Consider the following 13,990-nt stretch of genomic DNA (forward strand, 5'->3'; position numbering starts at 1 on the left):
AGCACAGTGACAGCAACAGTGGAGAGTACCAATCAGTGACAACTCAGGAATGTGGGCGTGACAACCAAAATGCAAATACCAACCACCAGGTGAAAACATTCCAGACTGACAGCTGGATTCCCGGGAGAGGGAACCCAGAGCGTTACAGTACCTCCCCCCGACGAACGGCACCAGAGACTCGGTGGTACGGGACATCCGGGTCCAAAGGGCGTCCTCCTTTGCCGCCCATGCTTCGCGCCACAGCAGATGGATATGTGGGTTCAAGAATTTCTCGAGGCGGTTGACAAAGGAGAGCGAACCTCGAAGGGGGTGGCCGAAGATGATCTGCGCTGGCGAGAGGTTGCAGTCGGGGTCAGGTGTGTTGCGCAACTGCAACATAGCACGCAGGAAGCGGTCCTGATCAAGGCCGCCCAGGAGGCGCTTAGCAGTCTTCACCACAACTTCCGCCCTCCCGTTCGACTGTGGAAAGCTAATGGAGGACACACAGTGTTTGACGTGCCATAAGCGGAGGAAGTCCTCAGTGTGGCTCGCTTTGAACTCCGGACCACCATCTCTCGAGAGCTCCTCCGGTACGCCGAAGAATGAGCGGAGGTGTTGGACCAGGCCAGCTGAGCCTGCCAGGGCAGTCCCCGCCGTGGAGCTCAGGACGACCGAGGTGGCTGAGGCATTCGTCAGCTGTTGTCTCCTGTGCGAGGAGGGGCCAAGAGACGGCTCCGAGCTCCCGTGCATCATCGCGGATGGAGGCCATGAGTGCTGACTCCACGGCGTCAGGCACGCTCGGCAGCCCCAGTGAGAGGCCGTTCGCTGAGCCCGAGGGAGAAGGATGCCTTGAAGTAGTGTAGCCGGTACAACACTGTACCTGCCAAACACTTCGACCATGCCTTGAGTGGGAGTCGAACCCCGGGCGTCCGCACCGGGGCCAGCAACACAGACCGCTGTGCCAAGAAAGGATATCCTCTCTAAGCGCTCAGTCTGGATGCCTCAGGGGAGTGAGTTTTACTTCCATGTACCGTAGTCACACTATCACGGTACATATCCGTTACAGTAGCATCAGCGGCATAGTTGCTCTTGCCAGGCAGGTGCACAATGTCGAAGCGCCATGGGATGGTGCGCTGCTTGAGTCTAAACAGTTTGTTATCTCATCCAGCGTACGGTCGCCAAAGATCTTCACCAATGGCTTATGGACGGTGACGAGGTTGTCGGACCCTTGAAGTACCGCGTCTGTTCCAGACCCCAGGCCACAGCCAGGGCCTCTCCTTCGACTCTTCAGCAACGATACAAGTATCGAAAAAGAAGGGGAAGACGAAGAGCTGTAGCAGAAATATCCTGATTAAAAAAAATAATGATAATAATAATCCCGTACATGCAGTACAATACGTCAATACATCAGCTCGCCTGGGATACGGCGTGTGGGTGCGAGACAGATGTTGGATGTTTACAGACAAAACGCTGTTTTACCACCACTTCCAAAGCCCACGACTGAATAGACTTAGCCGAAACCTTTGTGTCGAGGTCGCGTAGAGTGCACTTTTCACTGACTGCCCCTTTTGTTGCCTTGAAGGTTCATTTGAAGTTAAGCCACCTTTTAACAGTCTGTATATCCTAAGAGGAGTTATGTGGCAGGTCCAGACAGAACTGAGTAATAACACCTGATTTACTGTAGATGTCTAATTCCAGGTATACAGAGTGAGCTTACTGTGTGTGTGAGTCACTTAAAAAAAGCAACTCTGTATAAAAGCCCTCATTCTGTTGAGTATCCATGTAAATGTCGAAGTGATTTGTATGGACATGGTGTGGTATTTACCTCTCCCTCTTTGGCTTTAAAATCACCAAAGGTGCCAGTTGTAAATATTGTTCTCTTAAGATGCCACACCGCGTTTCTTAGACTGAAGGATAGATAAGTGGCTAATAAATCAACCACAACACTTTAGATAAACGTGTAATTGGCTATTATTCCGCTCACATTGACAACAACAACAGTGATAATACTTGCTTCACGTGTCATGATATGACACGCATTTAAACTCTTGACAACCAAACTTAATTGGAAATTCATAGAGAATACTTGGCTTTCCGTTATTTATTTCATCGGGTTGTCTTGTCCGGCCTCTTACGTACGACGCCCCTCCCCGTGCCAAAGAGAGAGCCGTCGCTCTATAAAGCCTCAAGTCGGTGCGCTCCGGACTTGTCTGGAGCGTGGAGGTAGGCGGTGAAAAACGGGATAATCGTCAAAATGAAGACCTTAACTTTGTTAGCGTTGACTCTCACTTTGATTGCGACGATTTGTGTCGCAAAATCCCCCTATCAATCGGTCCTTCAGCATAGCAGAATACGAGGCAGACAACATGGGTGAGTTTTGTGTCACAGGAGACGAACAAAGTCGTGCGTAAAGGTTTAACTTTTGCGTAAAGTTCATTCCCACGAGATAAAGATGGAATTCTTTTTTTATTCTGTCTTTGTACAACATAAGAGTGTTATGTTTATTGTAAAAAATTATATTGCATCTCTCTTGTTTGTTTTCAGACCCAATGTTTGCGCTATGCAGATGATCCAAGGAACTGATAGGAAGTACTTCACAAACTGCAAGCAGTGGTACCATCGCAAAATCTGCGGCAAGTCAACGTGAGTGTAATAATGACCCAACTATGGCACATTAATGTTACACATGCCCGTTTGCTTTCAATCACTACATGCATTAAACGTTATAACGTTTTCCTGCAAGGCTTGACAAAATAGTCTTTCTGAAATTGTGTAAGAATAATTGAAATGATCCATGAATCAAAGCGATCTAAAACGTGTTTTACATGTCTTCTACGATATTCGCTGCTGCATTGTGTGAGAATTACATTTTAGACTTTAGACCAAGTTGGACTGTGTATCCAGTTTTCTTGGACCTAATGATGGGAGGAGGGCTGAGGAATGCCCTGACTGTCCACTTTTTGCCTGTTGTTGTTTGTTTTGCATTGATATCTCGCAAAAAATCTGTGCAAACAAATCCAATCACTATATCTGTTGATAATGTTAATTTATATAAATATATTTGTGTGTATATACTATAATATATAATATATAATTATTGCTTAACGTTTGTTTCAACCCCTGACTCCCCTGCTTCTCCAGTCCAAATGCAGTCCAAATAGGTGTAATTCTATCCTAAGACTAGACCCAAGTCGCTAAACCACAATTTGCACCCTGTTATAAGGAATGACATTTGGTGAGATTTGCTTTCAGTCTTTTCAGGCTTTTGGTTTGTTATTAGAAAACCTGATTGCTTCAGTCAGCACATTGCTTCTGTAAAGCTGCAGAGGAACTAGTGGGAGAGTTGAGGAAATACTTCTTCTACCCCACCCTCTCTCTCCCTCCCTAACTCTCTCTCTTTCTCTCTCTCTCTTGCTCTCCCTCCTTAACTTTCTCTCTCTCCCTCTCTATCTCTCTCTCCCCTCAAATCTATTTCTCTCCCTCCCTAACTCACTCACTCTATATCTCCTTCATCATAACTCTATTTCCCTTATTCACCCTCTTTCTCTATCCCTCCCTAACCCACTCTTTCTCCCCCTAACTCTCTCTCTCCCTCCCCATCTCTCTCCCTCCTAAACTATCTCCTTCCCTAACCCCCCCTCTCTCTTTCCATCTCTCATCCTCATTTCTGGACTCTTTTTGTATCACAAACAGTACTGTATTTGCAAATCTGGTATGTCATGAATGTATAGATGTAGCAGTACTGACTATCTGTATGTCATGTATGTCATATATGTCCTGATGAATTGAAAATGGGGGACCCTGATGTAAACAAGACGAAAGTCTCTCTCTGGTCTGCATCCCCTTAACAATTGTGTGTATTGAGCTGTACTGTATTGTACCCATTCTGCAATCTGTTAATAAAGTTTTCAATCAATCAATCAATCAATCAATCAATCAATCAATCAATCAATCCCTTACTCACTCTCTCTCCATCCCTCCATAACCCTCTCTTTCTCCCTCCTAAACTCTCTCCCCCTCCTAAACTCTCTCCCCCTCCTTAACTCTCTCCCCCTCCCCCTAACTCTCTCTTTCTCCCTAACTCTTTCTCTTTCTTGTTCTCTCTCTGATTGATGGCAGTAGTGTCTCAGCTCTGTGAAGCCACTGTGTGCAGAGTGAGTTCAGAGGAGAGAGAGAGAGAGAGAGAGAGAGAGAGAGAGAGAGAGAGAGAGAGAGAGAGAGAGATGCTCAGCATGTAATGATAGGGATTAGGAGAACACAAACACTTGTGTTTGTACATGAGAGAGAGAGAATGTGAGAGAGGGAGAGAGACAAATAGAGTGTGTGTGTACAGTATGTGTCATGCGTACGTGCACATGTGTATGTGTGTGTGTGTGTGCACACAAGAGAGAAAGAAAATGAGAGAGAGAGACAGACAGACAGACAGACAGACAAACAGACAGAGAGACAGACAGAGAGAGTGAGAGAAATGAATTGAGAGCAAACACAGGAGATGGAGACTGACGGAGAGAGAGAAACAGAGAGCGGGAGAAACATGAACCTGACTCCAGGCCCCAAGCCCGCCTAGACTTGTGTAGGGCAAAATCCAGTCTTGTAAATGTGATAATGACTTTAAATGCTCTGGCATTAAACCATTAGCGATAACTGCACTTCTCCTATTACGCGGAGTCCAAGGGAAGCTATGAATGTGGCTGAGGAATTATTTCATAGACTCCAGGAATAACAACTTTAGTATCGTTTTGCTTCCATTGTAAAATCAGGAATGACCTGTTAATTGTGCTGTAAAACCACACAAAGTGGGAAACACTGCGTAAACGTTGGTTCCAAAACTGTATTGATTGAACGGAGAGAAAAAAAGGTCTCCTGATAGTAACTAGTCAGTTATTCCGAAACACTGATGACTGCGTCCTGAATAAATGTTAGTATTGTGTGAGGTTAGCAAATAACTTGAAGGATATTTCATGAGGAGTTTCCAAGTGTTGCCTATTTCAAACATTGGATACAATGAGAAAGAGGGAGAGAGAGAGAGAGACCATGGCTCTCTTCTCTCTTCTCCTCTCTCCTTTCCTCTGCACTCATCCTCTCCCCCCCTCTCCTCTCTCTTATCATCTTCTCCACGCTTCCCTTCTCATCCCCCTCCTCTCTTCTCCTCTTCTCCTCTCCTCTCTTCCCCTCCTCGCTCCTCATCTCTCCTCCTCTCTTGTCACTGCATTGCCTCTCATCTCATTGTGCATTGGTTTTGTATCGATGGGACATCTCAGAGAGAGAGAGAGAGAGAGAGAGAGAGAGAGAGAGAGAGAGAGAGAGAGAGAGAAGGGGGGGGGTCATTAGTTATCCAGGGAGAGCGGGGCAGAATGGACTTGATATTATAACCGCAGCTGGCGTTGTGTACACAATCTCTCAGAATTCTGAGAACTAAACACTCTAGGCATGATGTAACAATGGCTTTTGGTCATTGAAATCTATGGAAAACAAAAGAAAACACGTAAAAAGGTTCAAAAGGGAAATAATGAAGACCTTGCATTCTCAATCAGTCACACCGGGGTTGACTAGTGCACGGCTGAGGGCAACTCAGATTACCTACCATCCATCTCCCTAAAGAACATGGGAGAGAGGCGGGAGGAGGCGGCGAGGGGGGAGAGGAGAGATAGAACATTGGGGGGGGGGGGGGGGGGGGGGGGGGGGGACAGACGGCGGGAGCGAGAAAGTGCAGAGAGAACACGGGGGGTGGAGGGAGAGAGGCGGACAGAATATGGAGAGAGGGAGAGAGAGAGGAGAACGCTCACTGTTCTGTCTGTGCTTAACCATGGGCTCTGTTTTTAGGGGTCACAGACCAAAAAGTTTGAGGACCACAGCTATAGTAGAGACAAGACCTCCCTCTGGGACACTTCATCTTGTGATTGGCAGCGGTATGAACCTTTAACTGCGCGGGGGGGGGGGTGTTACTCGTTATTGGCAGCCCAGGTTTAACATTACACGGTGAGATTGAGCCGTATGGAGGGGAGACCCCATGTGTGAGGAGGCATTACGGCACGTTGTGCGTTCAGCTCTGCTCTGAAACTGGGAAGGCTCGGATTACTGAACGTTTGCAAATTTCTTCGCTGTTTAGATTGTGCAGGTCAGTTTCTGGAGAGACGATTCAAGGTGTGTGTGTGTGTGTGCGTGTGTTGGAGCAGGGTTCTTTTCATCCGCGTTGCGAAAAGGATCTTGAACGTGGCTCGAAAGAAAACTTCAGATGTAAAACTTAAGAGTAAGAGGAGATGTCGGGAGCTGTTCCCAACACTGTCTCTTTCATTGGAAATCCTCATGTAGGCGGGGGGGGGGGGGGGGGGGGTGAGTTAGCCTTGCCGTGGGAGTTGGATGTTCCTAGGAAATGACGGCTCTTTAAGAGGACACTGCTCAGGGACTCGTGTGCCCTAAAAACACACAAATCATTCATAACAGCTAAAACGTTTTTCCACACGAAAAAACCCTCTTCGCGTGGGTCAACTTCCAGAGTGCTAAAGAGAGAGTCGCATTCAAAAGGACTCGAGCTTAAGTAAACACAAACAAACCCCCCCCCCTTACGAAAAAGGCCAAAGCTTTTATCAGTGCCTGTGTAATTAGATTTACAGATAGCAGGGTCACGGAGAGGGCTTTTTGAAGACAGAGGGGGGAGGGGAGGGGAGATGGGGGGGGGGGGGGGGTGTCCCGGTAGGTATGGTTTAGCCATGCTTCCATGGTGAACAATCCCCGTCTTTGTGTGCGTTTGGCCTATTGATGTGCCGCATGGAGGGGAGTCCTGCGCTGGGGACGTGGGGCAGGAGGTGGTGGTGGCTTGGGGAAAGGTCATAGGTCAACTGAGGGGAGAGCCATAACTCCCCTTGTAACCCGCAGCTCCTCCATCAACCCCCCCCCCCCCTGCACCTCCTCTGGCTAACCACCTCCTCCTGGGTCTCCAACCGCTCCTTTATGCCTTTGTTTCCCCGAACAGTAGTTTATTTTCCTGTTTTTAAGTATACAGACGAGACAAATGAAACAAAATGAAAGTCATTCATACTCGGGGTGGACTGATACCAACACTGGTATGATATTATTTTAGTTTCTTCTTTTGCATACAGTATCTCTGGTCCTTCTGCTAAGCTCCTCCATGGTTTCCACTAACCTTTAGGTGGTAACATTGGCAAATCTCAAAAATTGGGTTTGACACATTTATTGAACTACTGCTTTACCAGAGATGTGCTGCTTATATTTCTTTCTGGAAATAACTCGGCATGATGGCAAAGAAAACATGGGGGGAAGAAAATACTAATTGACTCACAGATTTTTAGTGACGACTGATAAATCGACAAAGTGTCAGGGAAAACACGTTCCTTTGCATGGGCCTTTTGTGTTGCTGTTGTTGTTTGTTTGTTAAAAGCCAAGGTTGGCATTATTTCCCCCGTAGAGTGCTATTCTCAAAACATCAAAGGGAGATATTTCAGATTTTTCCGCCCCTGTATTCAGTCGTTCTGTCTCGTTCTGGCTCCTCTGGGTCTTTTTGTTCCTTTTTGTTGGCCAAGGCGTTACCAGATACCCCCAGAAAAATGTTATTTTAATGATGTCATTAACGATTATATATGACCTTTCAATACGGTAGCTCCTGAAACTACCAGCGATGATGATTACAGGATGTAGTTAGATTGGACCGGTATAACGTTTGACTACAGGATATTTCTCCTTGGTCACGGAAAACGTGTTTTTGTAGGCGAACGAGGCCGCCGAGAACCCGCGAAAGGCGAGACGAAGGGTGAGAAACATGCCTCGCTGTTTCACGTCTTCGTCTTTCCTCGCCGTCTGGGAGGGGGAGGCCGCTTCCGCTCGTCTGTGCTGATAACTGAATCGAAGCGCGACAATGATTTATTTCTTTGGCGCGATCCAGCGGCCAAAGCACCGGGGATCTTTAAATCCAAATCTATTAAGCAGTCGTGTGCAGATGTGAACGTGAGCCACCGTTGTTCCAATCCCCTAGTCAGACATCTTCTTTCACGGCATGTCTGCTGGATCGCTTTGGGGGAAGCTCAGCGTTCACACACACACACACACAGACACACACGTGCACGCGCACGCAGCGTTTGAATTATTGCAACCCTGGCCTGTTTATTTTGTCAGAAATCCATGGCTACCATCTTTGTTTATGCTTGCAGAGAACAAATAGGAGTCGGGTTCCCATCTGTTTTGATAATCAGTTTGCTGCTTCAGACTCCCAGCTGGTCTTTCCTCCATCCTTCACCTCTCCCTTCACTTTCCCTTCTTCTGACTCTCTCTCTCTCTCTCTCTCTCTCTCTCTCTCTCTCTCTCTCTCTCTCTCTCTCTCTCTCTCTCTCTCTCTCTCTCTCTCATGCTGTCCGTTCTCTCTCCGTTCTTTGTCCATCAGGATTGTCCTCTCTCTCTCTTTCTCCCTGCACTTAATCTCCCCCATATCATTTTTCCAAGTTATCCCTATCTTTGTCTCTCTGTTTATCTTTCTTTCTCCCATCTTTTTTCTCCCTCTCCGAGACTGCCCCTACTCTCTCTCTCTCTCTTGCCTTCTCCATCTCTCTTATCTTCTCTCTCTCTCTCCATCTCCCTGTCTATCTATTTCCCATGTTCTTGGGCTCTTTACACCACTCTCTCTCTCCTTCTCTCCCACTCTTTCTTCCTCTCTCTCTCCTTCTCTTGTTTTCTCTCCATATCTCCCTCTCCACCTCTCCCCCTCTGTCTCTTTCTCCATCTCTCTCCATCTCTCTCTATCTCTCTCTCTCCACCTATCTCCATCTCTCTCTCTCTCTCTCTCTCTCTCTCTCTCTCTCTCTCTCTCTCTCTCTCTCTCTCTCTCTCTCTCTCTCCATCTCTCTCTCTCCCTATCTCTCTCCATCTCTTTCTCCCTATCTCTCTCTCTCCATCTCTCTCTCCCCATCTCTCCCTCTCTCCCTCTCTCTCCCTCTCCCTCTCCCCTCACACAGTAGCTGATTGCCTACATCTTTGCCATATGTTCTCATTTTACTGCAGTTTCCAGTCTTTGATAGTGTGCTGCTGTGGTCCCTCCCAGACGCAGAGGGGCCCCTCCTTATGAACCATGAAGTGGCATGTGGACCTATTGGGGAGATCTTTTATTATTACCACTATTATTATTAATAGTGCTGAGAAGAAAAGAAAAAAACGTTTGTGGATTCAGGTGTGTCTGGGTTAACTAGTTTCATCCAGAAATGGTATGAGGGGCGAAATAAAAAGGTGTTTACTTTGTGAAGGGATTTGTTATGACCTGAGAGTATTTTTGAGTACATTTGAGATGATTGAATATAGCCACTGGTGTAGTGATGGTTGAGTAGATGCTCTGAGGGGAGGTGGGTACACTGTGATGCTACATTTTCCTTTTGCAATTAGGCTAATAGGTGAGTATTCTCTAAATACCCAGAGAGGGAGGTGAGTATATTCTGTATACAGCCCAGATTGCACTAAAGCTAAAGAAAAGGCTATGGACAAAAGACCAAAACACCCAAACAGCCAACACATTTTTGGATGAAGGGTAGCATAGGCATATACTCTCTTGACAATGCCTAGTTGCTTAGTTGCAATCAATTAGTGGAATTTCAGTATGTCGGTCGGTTCTGTTAAAAATGTGTATTATTGTCCAGAGGCTCAAGATGATTGTTTTTTGAGGGAAATTATTGTTTGCAAGTCATAACCAAGAGAACAAATAGGCATACAGAGGGCAAACTATCGTACAGAGGGCAAAACTAATTGTACAGGGGCAAGATTATCGTACAAATGGCAAATCTGTACCAGTACCGGCTATCACCAGATATCTGGGGGGGGGGGGGGGGGGGGGGGGGGGGGGAGCCTGAACCTCGCTGTCCCAGTGAAACTCCTTCGCTGTCGGGTGAAAAGAAGCGGTTGGCGGAGGACGTGCGTGGTTGTCTACCCCCTTCCCTGTGTGACTGGTGCGCACTAACCTCGTTCCCAGCTTTATCTCGAGAGCTAAAGCCTGGTAAAGCACTACGGCCGCAAAGTGGGAATCGGGTAGGAAGTCCCGCCCCTGAAATCACGACAGGTGCTCGTGAAAATGCACTCCCCCCAGAAACAACCTCGTTATCGCCTCCCTCGAGATGTACGAGCGCTCTGCTGGTTGTTTGTTTCGCTGGGGACTGTAAACAGACCAGGGGGTGCCGGAAACCGGAAAGCCTGTAGCCGGTATTTCTGTATTTCCGATTCACATTTTAGGAGGCATAGCTTTACCAGCCTAGGTGCGCACTGGGGAATTGACCTGTCTCTCAAGCTCAGAGGATCAAGAAAAGAGGGCGGGTTTGAGATAAGCCAATTGGAAAACGAGTAAAGTAGGAAGTAAAATGGGAGGATGGCCTTCCAGATGTAACTGTCTGTTTTCCCCATCAGTTTTAGTAGTTAAAGTAGTAAAAAAAAAAGTACATTTAAAAAAAAGTATTTCTATCATACTGGCGAGTACTCAAAACGGAGGGCTCGCTCAATGAGAACTGGTATCAGCGTGTCTGCAATAAGCACAACCAGGAGGCCTACAAACAGCTGTCACAGCTGAAGAATCAGATCGTCGTGTTCTGGGAATTTAACCGGTTGATAAATCACCACATTAAAGTGATTTGACTCACGGCCCGGCGAGAAGCCGCCGTTGGAACCTAACGGAACAGCCTTGCCAGCTAATGTAGTTAAACGCTTCCCCCCCCCCCCCCCCCCCGTGAGTCTCTGGCCTCACACGTTAGTCTGAGGCTCACAGGACGTGCTTAGCTCTGAGGAGGTTCACCTTCTTTCTTCTCTTTCTTCTTCCGGTGGCTTAGCGGGTTAAACCCCCTGCTGTGCTCTCACTGGCAGCGTTGGTGCCCCCTATAGGAGTTTCCTTTGGCCAAATTCAATGTCTGTGTGGATTCCTTCGTTTTTCTCTGAGGAAATCACTTCTTTATTACCTGCCCCCGAGATCCAGCTGAGCCCAGTTCACATTTACTGTGGAAATATCTTACAAAAATAGAATAAAATAAAAGAATGAACCAAATGGAGACCTGAAGAGTGAGCAAAGTGAACTTTTGTGGAGGAATTCAGGCGGGGGCGGTTGTGTCGTTTCTAACCCTTTGTCCCTTCTTTCCTGAAGACGGTAGAAAGGAGAAGGAAACGGCGCTGTATTGTCGTGTAACCTTTTTCATACGATAGTTGCTGACATGATTGTGTTGAAGTACGAGGAGAAGGGAGGAAAATGTGACAAGCTGTGTGGTGTTCTGTTGACAGGGTGATCAGCTACGAGTGTTGCCCCGGTTACGAGAAGATTCCTGGCGAGAAGGGATGTCCTGCTGGTAAGAAAATCTCTGCCCCGCTGGCATTTGACTTTTGACTTGAGGAAAGGTGTGTGTGTGTGTGGGGGGGGGCTGTAGAAAAGAGTCTTTGTTTGTGAATAAATGGCAATACAGGCCCACCACCCCCTGCCCCGGCAACCCCCCGCAAACCAAGGCCGTTTATAAATAAATATAGTGTGATGAAAATGAAATAGTTTTATCAAGTTGGCTACACTGAGATGTATTGGCCTTTTTGTAACAAGTATACAACATTGGAATTATTGCACATTTGGTTTGCACAGGAAGCCAAGACGTACGCCAACAGCTTATCATAAACGTAGAGGTTAGGAGGGGTGGCCCTAAAGAGGATAAAATATTCAATACAATATTGAATATTAAAGTAACTAAATCTAGCTTAAAAGTAGGAAACCATAGGAACGTTTGAGAAGATTTGCAGAGACCAGTTTGTTTGGCATTTCACCAGGTTATTCCACAATGAAGCATTATTCTGATGACATTCTGCTCTCTGTCTTTCAAAGTATCAAATAATCGATTGTTGAACTAACGTAATTTATGATCTGTTCTGCAATGTTTTCATCTGTTAAAGATTATGGTTATGGCTGTTGTACAACATAAAACTATTTCACTGAATTCAATTGATTTGTTTTGGCTGCTCAGCCATCTATCTATCTATCTATCTATCTATCTATCTATCTATCTATCTATCTATCTATCTATCTATCTATCTATCTATCTATCTATCTATCTATCTATCTATCTATCTATCTATCTATCTATCTATCTATCTATCTATCTATCTATCTATCTACCTCTCTCTCTCTCTCTCTCTCTCTCTGCTGTATATTCTGTACCTGCTGTAACCTGGGGTTCCCCCCCTCTGCTGTAACCTGGGGTTCCCCCCCTCTGCTGTAACCTGGGGTTCTCCCTCTCTGCTGTAACCTGGGGTTCTCCCCCTCTGCTGTAACCTGGGGTCCTCTCCCTCTGCTGTAACCTGGGGTTCTCTCCCTCTGCTGTAACCTGGGGTTCTCTCCCTCTGCTGTAACCTGGGGTTCTCTCCCTCTGCTGTAACCTGGGGTTCTCTCTCTCTGCTGTAACCTGGGGTTCTCTCTCTCTGCTGTAACCTGGGGTTCTCTCCCTCTGCTGCAGCTCTACCCCTGGTGAACATCTACAACACCCTGGGCGTCGTTGGCGCCAGCACCACCCAGATGTATTCAGAGAGGGCCAACCTGAGGGAGGAGGTCGAGGGACCCGGTAGCTTTACATTCTTTGCCCCCAGCAACGAGGCCTGGGCCGCCCTGCCCACCGTGAGTAGCCTGTGAAATGGGGATGTCTGAGTGAAACAGACCTGGGTCAAATTTGCAAGTGATTCTTTAGTGTTGTCGTTCTAAAGGGATAGCTCAGATTCTTCTGGCATGGAGTGGTATGAACTACTTGCCAGGAGTGTAATCGGTGAATAGCCGTTAGCTGACTTACCGAGTCCCGTGGTGGCGGTTTCAGCAGATTCAGACAGGCGACACAATGGGTCCTATAACAGACAGGTTTTACGCCACACCACAACAATCTAACAGAATAGTTCTCATGTACTTCTGGTCCTTAATTCTTCTCTCAGACTGACGTGATATCTTGGAACTAGCCAGCTCGATCTAGCCCCAGTGTGTGTAATAAAACACTCTTCATAAAGCATTCTTCAAGAAACAAAACAGTTCCAAGATATTGCGTCGGTTTCAGATTATGTTGTCAACCACAGAAGAATTTACTGCTGTAAACTGTCTCTCTAAATTAGTGATACTAATTTTGTCTAAGCTTTGTGGTACTTGTTTAATTGACCTACGTGGCGAACCCCACCCCCCTGGTACGCCAAGGAAGTTAAAACAAATGCTTTATTTGCAAATACTGTTTAACCCAGATTTGGCCTGAAGAGGAATGTTGTCTGTGTTTAGTGTGTGCATGTGTGTGTGTGTGTGTGCGCGTGTGTGTGTGTGCGCGTGTGTGTGTGTGTGATGGAGAGAGAGATGGAGAGAGAGATGGAGAGATAGAGAGGGAGAGATAGAGAGGGAGAGATGGACAGAGAGAGATGGATAGAGAGAGAGATGGATAGAGAGAGAGATGGAGAGATAGAGAGAGACTGAGAGCGATGGAGAGAGAGAGATGGAGAGAGAGAGCGAGAGACAGAGAGATGGAGAGAGGTGGAGAGAGATAGAGAAGGGAAGAGAGAGAGATGGAGAGAAAGCGAGAGAAGGAGAGAGAGAGGAAGAAAGAGTGGGAGAGAAGGGGAGAGAGAAGAAGAGAGAGAGAAGGGAACAGAGAGAGAAGGGGAGAGAGTGAGAGAGAAGGGAGGAGAGAGAGTGGTGGCGGTCTCGGAGCGAGAGTCACATACACTTTACACATCTACAATGTCCCCCTGGGCGCCTGCAGGAGATCCTGGACGCTCTGGTGAGCAACGTGAACATCGAGCTGCTGAACGCCCTCCACTACCACATGGTGAACCGCCGCCTGACCTCCGAGGAGCTGAGGCACGGGAGCGCCTTCACCTCCATGTACCAGGACTTCGACGTCCACATCCACCACTACCCCAACGGAGTGAGTAGAGTTCACACGTTCAAAATGACCCCAACGGAGTGAGTAGAGTTTACATGTTCAAAATGACCCCAACGGAGTGAGTAGAGTTTACATGTTCAAAATGACCCCAACGGAGT

At 47.0% G+C, this 13,990-nt stretch overlaps 1 protein-coding gene across 1 annotated transcript in view; it reads left to right on the forward strand.

Annotated features, from left to right (window-relative positions):
• The first annotated feature begins 2,163 nt into the window (after positions 1–2,163).
• tgfbi (transforming growth factor, beta-induced) overlaps positions 2,164–13,990 on the forward strand; it is a 47,841-nt gene continuing 36,014 nt past the window's right edge. The window contains exons 1-5 of the mRNA XM_084332221.1: positions 2,164–2,349; positions 2,524–2,622; positions 11,230–11,294; positions 12,441–12,598; positions 13,710–13,874. Of these exons, the coding sequence (XP_084188347.1) occupies positions 2,234–2,349; positions 2,524–2,622; positions 11,230–11,294; positions 12,441–12,598; positions 13,710–13,874 (603 nt within the window). The 5' untranslated portion in view covers positions 2,164–2,233. The remainder of the gene's footprint in view (positions 2,350–2,523; positions 2,623–11,229; positions 11,295–12,440; positions 12,599–13,709; positions 13,875–13,990) is intronic.

The sequence above is a fragment of the Notolepis coatsorum genome (assembly GCF_963971535.1).
Source record: "Notolepis coatsorum genome assembly, chromosome: 16".
NCBI classification, from domain to species: domain Eukaryota; kingdom Metazoa; phylum Chordata; class Actinopteri; order Aulopiformes; family Paralepididae; genus Notolepis; species Notolepis coatsorum.